General features: G+C 45.7%; 1 protein-coding gene across 1 annotated transcript; it reads right to left on the bottom strand.

Moving 5' to 3' along the window:
* Nucleotides 1-635: 635 nt before the first annotated feature.
* NPB (neuropeptide B) lies at nucleotides 636-10,753 on the bottom strand. The gene is made up of 2 exons (XM_077458857.1): nucleotides 10,368-10,753; nucleotides 636-933 (listed from the first exon to the last, which is right to left on the bottom strand). Exons 1-2 carry the CDS (start codon nucleotides 10,647-10,649, stop codon nucleotides 805-807), a joined length of 411 nt encoding a protein of 136 aa, XP_077314983.1. The 5' UTR covers nucleotides 10,650-10,753; the 3' UTR covers nucleotides 636-804.
* Nucleotides 10,754-12,085: the final 1,332 nt, after the last annotated feature.

The raw sequence follows: 12,085 nt of genomic DNA, 5'->3' as shown, positions 1-12,085 counted from the left end.
AATACTGCAGCTGCTGACTTTTAATAAATGGACACTCACCTGTCCCGGTGTCCAGCGATGCCGGCAGCCGAGGCCGATCGATCGCTCGGCTCTCGGCTGCTGCCGTCACCATTCTAGGTGAGGGAATCAGGAAGTGAAGCGAATCGGCTTCACTTCCCGGTTCCCTACGGCGGGAGTCGCGCAGCGCAATAGGAATTCTCTGCGCTGTCTCTGAGACCCGTGTGTGTCCCAGCAGACAGCGCGGCAGGACAGGATATGACATAGACTCCCACAGGAGTCTATGCCCGGAAGTGGGTGAAAATACCTGTCTTTAACAGGCATCTCCACCCCCCTCCCCCCTGAAAGGTGCCAATTGTGACACCGGAGGGGGGGAGGGTTCCGATCAGCGGAGGTTCCACTTTAGGGTGGAACCCCGCTTTAAGTATTGATATTGCATCGACAATTGTCATTTTGACCAATTTTTGACCTGTCTGCAAAAAAATTGTCTCTGTCAGTAAATTTTTCTGTGTTGTGTCAGTAAATTTTACTTCAGGAGGTTGGCAGCCCTGATCGTATGGGGTGTGGCCATTTTCAGTTTAGTACCACCCCCTCTCCCCCCCCCCCCCCCTCACATTGAAGCACACAAACACAGGAAAGCAAGTCAATCGGTTGTTTAGTTTTATTAAACGAACAAATATGTGTTCTAAAGCAGCAGATACAGGATTGAGTACAAATCTACACAAGTGTCTGGAGTAAACGTTGGTGGATCTGTGTTTTTTGGGGATGTGGGGGAAGGGGAGGGGGGCAGTGTCTCTGGGTCAGGGGTTACGGGGTGAGACAGTCCGTGCTGTCCAGTGATAGATAGATCTGAGCTTTGCACTGGAAGGTGCTGGATGTGTCCGGGATGAGCTCACAGCTGTGCAGGTTGGGAGAGACGTCTTTCACACACAGCGCCTGCAGGGGGAGAAAAAGAGATATAAATTTATACGGAATCAAACAAAAGCTGCATTAGAGGGCAGTGCATTTATTTATGAAAAATCATGCTTGCTGCAATTTTCAATGCGTTTTGGTAAAAACTGTTAACCATCAATGTGTAAAGAGAGTCGTGTTCTGCTGCAGGCTTTACCTTCTTCTCCAGCCAACCAGCATCAGAATGCTGGTTGGCATCTCCACTTACATCAGGCTCCACAGAGTTCCCCCTTACATCGGGGTCCACAGAGTTCCCCCTTACATCGGGGTCCACAGAGTTCCCCCTTACGTCAGGCTCCACAGAGTTCCCCCTTACGTCAGGCTCCACAGAGTTCCCCCCCTTACGTCAGGCTCCACAGAGTCCCCCCCCTTACGTCAGGCTCCACAGAGTCCCCCCCTTACGTCAGGCTCCACAGAGTCCCCCCCTTACGTCAGGCTCCACAGAGTCCCCCCCTTACGTCAGGCTCCACAGAGTCCCCCCCTTACGTCAGGCTCCACAGAGTCCCCCCCCCTTACGTCAGGCTCCACAGAGTCCCCCCCCTTACGTCAGGCTCCACAGAGTCCCCCCCTTACGTCAGGCTCCACAGAGTCCCCCCCCTTACGTCAGGCTCCACAGAGTCCCCCCCTTACGTCAGGCTCCACAGAGTCCCCCCCTTACGTCAGGCTCCACAGAGTCCCCCCCTTACGTCAGGCTCCACAGAGTCCCCCCCTTACGTCAGGCTCCACAGAGTCCCCCCCTTACGTCAGGCTCCACAGAGTCCCCCCCTTACGTCAGGCTCCACAGAGTCCCCCCCTTACGTCAGGCTCCACAGAGTCCCCCCCTTACGTCAGGCTCCACAGAGTCCCCCCCCTTACGTCAGGCTCCACAGAGTCCCCCCCTTACGTCAGGCTCCACAGAGTCCCCCCCTTACGTCAGGCTCCACAGAGTCCCCCCCTTACGTCAGGCTTCACAGAATCCCCCCCTTACATCAGGCTCCACAGAGTCCCCCCTTATGTCAGGGTCCACAGTGTTCCCCCCTTACATCAGGCTCCACAGAGTTCCCCCTTACGTCAGGCTCCACAGAGTTCCCCCTTACATCAGGCTCCACAGAGTTCCCCCTTACATCAGAATCCACAGAGAAGCACACCACATCCAACACATTGGACCTCAGAAGAAAAGGGGGAAGAAGCTGCTTACTGTGAAATCTGAGGTTGAAGCAAATGCATAGACAAGTCCACTAGGTACAACCAAGCCCAACGCGTTTCACTCTTAACTGGCACTTATTGTACAGACTTCAATTAAGCTCCAGTAGGCTCCAGTTAGGAGTGAAATGTCTAAGGGTCGGTTCACACTGGGACGACTTGTCAGGCGACTTATCCAGCTGACAAGTCGCGTCCCGTTCTGTACAATGGAACTGTTCTAATCGGAGCGACACAAGTCACTCCGACTTAGAAAAAGGTTCCTGTACGACTTCGGGGGCGACTTGAGGCGACTTGCATTGACTTCTATAGAGAAGTCGTTTTGCAGGACGCTGCAGCGGTCGTGTCCAGTCGCCTGAGGCAGTTGCGCTGCAAGTCGTGCTGCCTCAGTGTGAACCAACACTTTGAGTTGGTTGCACAGACAAATCCACCAGGGGCAACCAGCACCAATGCATTTCACTCCTAACTGGAGCTTGATTGTAGCATCTACGACTAGGCTCTAGTTGGAAGTGAAACACATTGGAGTTGCCTGCACAGTCGGTTGCACAGAAAAGTCCACCAGAGGCAACCAACACTATTACATTTCACTTCTAACTGGAGCTTGATCGTGTTGGAGTCGGTTGCACAGACAAATCCACCAGGTGCAACCAACTCCAACGCGTTTCACTTGCAACTGAAGCTTAAATGTAGAGACTACAATTAAGCTTCAGTTAGTAATGAAATGTGATAGAGCTGACTGGGGGGGCTTGTCTGTGCAACCATCCCCAACATGTTTCATTTCTAATCAGCTCCAGTTAGGAGTGAAACGCGCTGTAGTTGGTTGCACAGACAAGTCCACCAGCTGCAACCAACACTAATGCCTTTCACTTGTAACTGGAGCTTAATTGTAGAGTCTACGAATAGGCTACAGTGAGCTCCATTCAGGAGTGAAATGTGTTGGAGTTGGTTGCACGGTTGGTTGCATAGAGGGGTCCACCAGGTGCAACCAAGCTAATGCGTTTCATTCCTCATTCTTGCTTAATCGTAGCATCTACAACTAAGCTCTGGTTAGGAGTAAAATGTGTTAGCGTTTTTTTGCACAGACAAGTCTACCAGGTACAACCAATACTAAGGGGTTTCAATTCCACCTGCTGCTTGCTCATACCATCTGCAACTAGGCTCCAGTTGGGAGTGAAACACGTTGGACATCTTGTACAGATAAGTCCACCGGGTGCAACCAATCCCAACACATTTCACTCCTAACTGAAACATACTCGTAGCATCTACGATTACTCTCCAGTTAGGAGGAATGTGTTGGGGTTGCTTGCACAGACAAGTCCACCAGGTACAACCAATGCTTACGCGTTTCATTCTTAATTGGTGCTTCAGCGTAACATCTACAACTAGGCTACAGTTAGAAATGAAATGTGTTAAAATTGGGTTGCATGACTGGCTGCACAGTCAAGTTCCCCAGGTGCCAATAATCCAACGCAGTTCATTCCTAATTGGCACTTAATTGTAGCAGCTACAACTAGACTCCAGTTGGGAGTGAAACTCCAAGGTTTACGTTTTCACTTCTGACTGAAGCTTAGTGGGGCTTACTTAATCATAGACTCTACAATTAAGCTCCAGATAGGAGTGAAATGCGTTGGTGTTGGTTGCACCTGGTGGTCACACACACCAACGCGTTTCACTCCTATCTGAAGCTTAATTGTAGAGTCTATGATTAAGTAAGCCCCATTAAGCTTCAGTCAGTATTCAAAAAAGTAACCTTGGATTTTGCGATGAGTGGTGTTGGTAAAAAAAAAAAAAAAAAAAAAAAAATTACAATATATTCAATGGCAACGTATGGGGGGAAAATAAAAACTGTAAAAACTCACTAAAAAATAATATTCATTTTAAATTTTCATTTTAATTAATGTGTTTTCCAAAAAAAAAACACACACGCCCCTCATAATGGAAATTTTGCGTTACATTTAAACGCAATGCATTACAAAAAAAATGTAAAAAAAATGTAAAAAAAATGAATTTGCATGGGCTGCCCCACCAGCGAAAAATGCTTCAAAAAAGTCCCCGACTCCGCCCAGCTAAAGAAGAACATCCACTCCAGGCTTTACAAATGCCGAGGTCTCGCTGCTTCGATTTGCCTGTGTGGCAAAGAATAAGCCCCTCCCCCTCCTCTGCTGCGTTCAAAGTGAATGGGGCCCCGACGCAGCCAGCTTCAGCTGTGTGTAATGCAACCTACAGCAACAGTTTGACCTTTCAGAGTCAAAACATTCAGTAAGGAGGTGACAAAGCACTTATCAACCAACTGCCAGAGTCCCCATCAGAGTCCCCTTACATCAGAGTTTCCCCTTACACAAGAGTCCCTATCAGAGTCCTCATCAAAGTCTCCATTTCATTAGCATTTATAGCAGAATCCCCATCAAAGTCTCTTACATTAGAGTCCCTATCAGAGCCCTCTTATATTACAGTTCCCCTTACATTGGAGTTCCTATTAGATCAGGGTCCCCCTCACGCATCAGAGCCCCCTTTTATAAGAGTCCCTATCAAAGCCACCCTTACATCAGAGTCCCCATCAGAGCCCCATTTTATCAGAATCCCCATAAAAGCCCCCCTTACCTCAGAGTTCCCCTTATATGAGAGTCCCCATCAGAGTCCTCCTCACATCAGTCCCTCGTAAGAGTCTCCATCAGATCAGTCTCATATCAGAGTCCACATCAAAGTCTCCCTTACATCAGAGTCCCTATCAGTGGCTCCTTTGATCAGAGTCCAAATCAAACTCTCCTTGACATTAGAATTCCCACCACAGTACCATTATATCACAGTTCCATCAAAGTCTCTGTTATATCATCAGAGTCCCCCAATATCACAGTTCCCATCAAAGCCCCCCTTACATGAGAGTCCCTCCCTGTAAGAGTCCCCATCAGAGCCCTCCTATATCAGAGCACCCTTATATCAAAGTTCCCCTTACATTATAGTCCCCCTTACACATCAGAGCCCCCTTTTATTAGAGCCCCCCCTTACATCAGTGTGCCTCCCCGTAAGAGTCCCCATCAGTGCCCTCCTATATCAGACTCCCCCTCATAGTCTCCCTTACATCAGGGTCCCTATCAGAGCGCCCTTATACCAAAGTTCCCCTTACATTGGAGTTCCTTTTACATCAGAGTCCCCCTTACACATCAGAGCCCCCTTTTATTAGAGTCCCCCTTACATCAGAGCCCCCCTTGCATCAGAGTCCCTCCCCGTAAGAGTCCCCATCAGTGCCCTCCTATATCAGAGTCCCCCTCATAGTCTCCCTTACATCAGAGTCCCTACCAGAGCCCCCTTATATCAAATTTCCCCTTACATTGGAGTTCCTATTACATCAGAGTCCCCCATACACATCAGAGTCCCCTTACATCAGAGTCCCTCCCCGTAAGATTTTTCATCAGAGCCCTCCTATATCAGAATTCCCATCAACATCTCCCTTACATCAGAGCCCTCATTACGTCAAAGCCCTCCTTACATTAGAGTCTCCAAAGTCCCCCCATTACATCAGAGCTTTCCCTTACACAAGAGCCCCTATCAGAGTCCCCATCAAAGTCTCATCAAAGATTTCATCTGCATTTCCATCAGAGTCCCCTTATATCACAGTTCCCATCAAAGCCCCCCTTACATTAAGGCCTCGTACACACGATACGAAAATTGGATGAAAAATTTCGTAGGACGAGCTGTCTGCCGGATCGTTAGTACGGTGCTTTCGACAGCCGGTTTTGCTTTTTCATCAGACAAAAGCTGGATGTGCAGACTATAACATGTCGTACGTGAGCTCAACATCCGATTCTCGTTTCATTAGTACGGTTTTCGTCTGGAAAAAATCGTAAGAGCAAGACTAGGCATGCTCAGAAATAAAAGAATACAAACTATTCAATGCGTTACGTCACTTCTGACATTGTATTCTGTCATACGAGAATTTTCGTATTGTTGGTAACCTCTTCACTTTCGACACGTGACTAGCATGCCACAAAAAACGGACGTTCGGTCCTCCGAAAATCTGATCGTGTGTACGAAGCTTTAGAGTTTCCCTTACATGAGGGTCCCCTTTAGAGCCCCCCCATATCAGAATCCCCATCAAAGCTTCTCATAAAGTGGAGTCCCTATCAGAGCCCCCTTATATTCCCCTTACATTTAAGTTCCTTTTACATCATAGTCCCCCTTTACACATTAGACTCCCCAGCAAAGTCCCACTTACACACGAGTCCCTATCAGTGTCTCCCTTACATGATGTTCCCCATTAGAATCCCCCTTACATGATGTTCCTCATTAGAATTCCCCCTTACATGATGTTCCCCATTAGAATCCCCCTTACATGATGTTCCCCATTAGAATCCCCCTTACATGATGTTCCTCATTAGAATTCCCCCTTACATGATGTTCCCCATTAGAATCCCCCTTACATGATGTTCCCCATTAGAATCCCCCTTACATGATGTTCCCCATTAGAATCCCCCTTACATGATGTTCCCCATTAGAATCCCCCTTACATGATGTTCCCCATTAGAATCCCCCTTACATCAGGTTCCCCATTAGAATCCCCCTTACATGATGTTCCCCATTAGAATCCCCCTTACATGATGTTCCCCATTAGAATCCCCCTTACATGATGTTCCCCATTAGAATCCCCCTTACATGATGTTCCCCATTAGAATCCCCCTTACATCAGGTTCCCCATTAGAATCCCCCTTACATCACGTTCCCCATTACAATCCGCTTTACATCAGGGTCCTCTTATATTAGAGTCCCCATCAAAGCCCCCCTTAAATTTGAGTCCCCCTTACCCAAGAGTCCCTCCTGACCTAAGAGTCTGTCCTTACATCAGGCTCCCTATCAAAGTCCTGCTTACATCGAACGACCATATAAAATCTTGCAGCAGACCAGATTAGGCCCACAGGCCATAGTCTGGAGACCCCCTGCTCTCCTTTATTAAGGTGGTCATACACATAGTGATTTGCGATCGATCTTGATATGGGTGATCGCAACAAACAAGTTCATTAAAAATCTAAACATTGAATGACGTAAAACATATGTTATCAATGTAAAATATGATCTATTAGAAAAACGATTGAAAATGATCAAGGGCTCAATCTCCTCTGATAGGAATAATCGATCTGTGACCAAAAACTGATACTTGATCGATATGTCATACATGGGGGGGGGGAGGGAGTCAGTTTTATAACTTATGTTCGCAAGTTATTGATCACGTTTCTGTTTCTACCATGCAATATCATAATCAAAATACCATCATATTTAGAAACAAAAGTATTTCACCCATTGATGCAAAAAAAGATCGATCATTTTATGCCCTGCACGATGGGCTCGCTTTGTTCAAATCCGATTGAAATCGAGTCGAAATCGATCAGAAAAGGGGAATTATGGCTATTATATTGTTTTCAGATTTGATCATTTTAACACCGCTTGCTGACCTGCCGCTGTACTTTTCACGTACATGTACGATCGAGGCTTTCCTTTCTGGGGACCCAGAAAACTGTGCTGCCATTCGCTGCAGCACAAGCTGATAGACAGGCTCTGGCCAATGAGAGCTCTGTGCCGTTTTTTTTTTTCTCCCTGCAAAGGGATTACAAACCGGCAGATTGCACCACACATTGCATGTGGTTGGGCACACAGTTAACTCTTTGCCCCTGATGTTAACCCCTTCCCAGCCAGTGTCATTGGTACAGTGACAGTGCATATTATCACTGATCACTGTATTAGTGTCACTTGAGATGTCAGTGCCAGTTAGTCAGTCCCCCCAGCGTCAGTTAGTATCAGTTTGTCTGCTGCACTATTACAGTACCATTATAAGTCGCTGCCCATTACTAATATTTAAAAAATTAAAAAATTTAATAAAAATTCCAGTATATATATATCTCATAGTTTGTAGACGCTATAACTCATGTACAAACCAATCAATATACAATTATTGGGATTTTTTTTATCATAAACATGTAGAAGAATACATATTGGTCAAAAATGTGATTTTTAAAAAAAAAATTATTGGATGTTTTATAGCGAAAAGTAGAATTTTTTTTTTTTCTTTTGTGTCTTTTTCATTTATATCGCAAAAAAATAAAAAATAAAACAGATGTGATCAAATACCACCAAAAAGCAAGTTCTATTGCTGTGATAAAAATTATATAAATGTAATTTGGGTACAGCGTTGCACGACCGCACAGTCGCCATGTAAAATAGCCAAAAAAGGGTCTGGTTACGGGGGGGGGTAAAATCTTCCGGAGCTGAAGTGGTTAAACAAATTGCACATCAATTGACTGAAAAAAAATCAAATAAAAAATCAAAGCATGTATGGCCACCATAAATTGATGTGTTATTCGATTGTTTGCAAAGCCTATCAATTTAATCGAATTGCATATCAATCAGGTGATAAAAATCGAAGTGCCACCATTAGAAAGAGTTCCCCCTTTTATCCCAGTGATACGCATATCGATATGATCATTCAATCGATCAGTTGATGCCATTTGGGCTTTATTCACACCTAGGTGACTTGAATCGCGGGAAGCGTTTGCGGTGCCACTACTTCTTAATGGCACCCTAAACACAATTGTTCCACAATAAATCACCCTAAACGCGCTTGCGGTGCCTAAACACGGTGCGATTTTTTTTTTTGGCCATGGTTGTTGCGAGCTAAATCGCGCTGCAATCGTGGCAAATTGCAGTGTGCAGCAGAAGCTTCTTTTTTTTTGGGGGGGGGGGGGGCGACAGCGCTATGATTTCCCACTTTGCAACCGCGGCAAAACAAAATCGCACCGCGTTCCCTCTAATGGCATCGCAAACGCATTTAGGGTGATTTATCGCTTGGCAAAAATTGCACTGTGTTTAGGGTGCAATTAAGAAGTAGTGGCACCGCAAGAGCGTTTCCCCCCCCCCCCCCGTTTTGTCGCGATTTGGAATTTGCGGGCAAAATTGCGCCCATTCTACCCGCAATTCAAATCACCTAGGTGTGAATGGAGCCTTATGGTAGCCATACACACTTTGATTTTATCATCCGATCGATGTGCGGTTTGAATTAAAGCAATCGCATCTGCAAAAGAATTGAAAAGCCATCGTGTTCCTTCCGATCAGCTTAAACCCCCCCCCATTTCGATTGAATTTGTTCAGACCGAGTTGATCGGAATATTATCAATCATTATGCATCGATTGGCAGCACTGAGATACTTTGTTCATAAATAGGACTGTGTTTCAATTGATCAGATTATGAGATTACAACGGTGAAATACAGGAGGTACGATCGATAAATCCTGCATATTAGTAATAATATTAATAGTTTGCAGCCATAAGTTGCGATCGTATTTAAACCACCAATCAAAATCCACTTGTGTGGGCATATTGATCAAACAGGGTGTCGATTTTAAGATTGATTATTCCCATTGGAAGTTTTTACCCTCTTCCTGACCAGAGCACTTTTTTGCGATTCGGCACTGCGTCGCTTTAACTGACAATTGCGCGGTCGTGCGTCGCTGCACCCAAACAAAATTGAAAAGTTGTGATCGTATTTAAACCACCAATCAAAATCCACTTGTGCGGGCATATTGATCAAAAAGGGTGTCGATTTTTAGATTGATTATTCCCATTGGAAGAGATCGATTGGTAAAAAGGAAAAAAAAAAAAATAATATTAATAGTTTGCAGCAATAAGTTGCGATCGTATTTAAACCACCAATCAAAATCCACTTGTGCGGGCATATTGATCAAACAGGGTGTCGATTTTAAGATTGATTATTCCCATTGGAAGTTTTTACCCCCTTCCTGACCAGAGCACTTTTTTGCGATTCGGCACTGCGTCGCTTTAACTGACAATTGCGCGGTCGTGCGTCGCTGCACCCAAACAAAATTGAAAAGTTGTGATCGTATTTAAACCACCAATCAAAATCTACTTGTGTGGGCATATTGATCAAAAAGGGTGTCGATTTTTAGATTGATTATTCCCATTGGGAAAAAATAAAAATAAAAGTCGATTATTTATCAAAGCACGTATGGCCACCATAACAGAGCAGTAAAAACCTGACAGGGGTTATAATCCTTCCATACATAACTGAACACACACACACACACAGTCTCCCCAACCCAAAAATCGATCATTTATCAAAGCATGTATGGCCACCATAACAGAGCAGTAAAAACCTGACAGGGGTTCCAATCCTTCCATACATAACTGAACACACACACACACACAGTCTCCCCAACCCACCCCTGTTGCATACTCACCATGTTCTTGAGCACGGCTCCCTGCCGCTGGCTCCCGAAGGCGCTCAGGAAACTGTCGTCGGCGGCGTCGGCGCCCTCCACCGCGTTCTCGGGCTCGGAGCGGCGTATGTCGGGCGACCGCCGGATGCCGGAGAGCAGCCCGGACGCCCTGCCCACGGAGTAGTAGCTGGGGCCGGTGGACTGCTTGTACCAGGCGGCGGTGCGCTGGCAGGAGAGCAGGAGAGCCAGGGCGCTGCACAGCAGGGTGAGTCGCAGGGAGGAACGGGGGCTCACACACGCCATGGCGAAGGTACTGCAAGCCACGGGTTCTTGTTAATGAGATCTGGAGGAGAGAACGGCAGGCTGGCTTATAAAGAGCAGAGAGAGCAGGGGGGGGGGCATGCTGGGCTCAGGAGGGGAAGATGGAGAGGGGCTGTAGGTGGGTGGTGATGATGGGGGTGGGGGGGGGGATGTTATGATGTTATATCTCCTATTAAACCGGTGACAGCTCCCGAATCACTAAATCAACGCAGAACCCCGGAGCAAAGTATATGGAGATATCTAACCGAGTGACAGATAAATTGACTGCTTAGCAAGTGATAAAGAATGCGAAATTCTGATTACACGGTGACAACTGACCCGAAAAACGCAGAGATGCCCCCCCCCCCCCGTGGCTCCCAGCTACCGACCGCCGATACAAATCTCAGAGTGTTTCCATGTTTCAGACTTTGATATCTAAATCTGTGAAATGTTCTAAAAATTGGAGAAAAAAAAAAAAAAAAAAATCAATAAAAAAAAAAAAAATCAAAAGAGTCACTTAAAGGGGGAATCCACCCGCAGCTGAAGTTGAATCCGCTTATATTTTGCCTTCCCTGGTTCCTCTTTCCCACCACCCCCCCCCCTCTACATGATAATAAATTGTTAAATATTATTATTATTATTTAACCGCTTCATCCCCCGGAAGATTTTACCCCCTTCCTGACCAGAGCACTTTTTGCGAATTCGGCACTGCGTCGCTTTAACTGACAATTGCGCGGTCGTGCGACGTTGCACCCAAACAAAATTGACGTCCTTTTTTTACCCCACAAATAGAGCTTTCTTTTGGTGGTATTTGATCGCCTCTGCAGTTTTTTTTTTTTTTTGCGCTATAAACAAAAAAAAAGAGCGACAATTTTGAAAAAAAATAAATAAATACATTTTTTTACTTTTTTGCTATAATAAATATCCCCCAAAAATATATAAAAAAAAAATTTATTCCACAGTTTAGGCCGATATGTATTCTTCCACATATTTTTGCTAAAAAAACAAACAAAAAAACGCAATAAGCGTATATTGATTGGTTTGTGCAAAAGTTATGGCGTCTACAAAATAGGGGGTAGATTTATGGCATTTTTATTATACATTATTTTAATTAGTAATGGCGGCGATCTGCGATTTTTATCAGGACTGCGACATTATGGGGGACACATCGGAGACTTTTGATACTACTTTGGGACCATTTATTATTATTCATTTATACAGAGATCAGCACACTGCACTGATTACTGTGTAAATTACACTGGCAGGGAAGGGGTTAAACACTATGGGACGATGAAGGGGTTAAATGTGTCCTAGGGAGTGATTCTAACTGTGGCGGGGGGGGGGGGGGGGGCTATGTGTGACGGGACACTGATCCAATTTAGACAGAAGCCAATTCACCTCCCAGCATGTCTGGAGTGTGGGAGGAAACCGGAGTACCC

This window comes from Lithobates pipiens, unplaced genomic scaffold (assembly GCF_037356315.1).
Source record: "Lithobates pipiens isolate NorthernLeopardFrog02 unplaced genomic scaffold, aLitPip1_a1.2 Scaffold_28, whole genome shotgun sequence".
NCBI classification, from domain to species: Eukaryota; Metazoa; Chordata; class Amphibia; order Anura; family Ranidae; genus Lithobates; species Lithobates pipiens.
The sequence above is the reverse complement of the archived record's forward strand: the minus strand, read 5'-3'. Positions and strand labels throughout refer to the sequence as shown.

Bases quoted from the DNA above. Each gene is read 5' to 3' on its own strand.
- NPB (XM_077458857.1), bottom strand. From the start codon at position 10,649: ATGGCGTGTGTGAGCCCCCGTTCCTCCCTGCGACTCACCCTGCTGTGC. The intron at 934-10,367 runs GTGAGTATGCAA...CTCCCCCTGCAG, and splicing joins GAGCCGTGCTCAAGAACATG to GCGCTGTGTGTGAAAGACGT.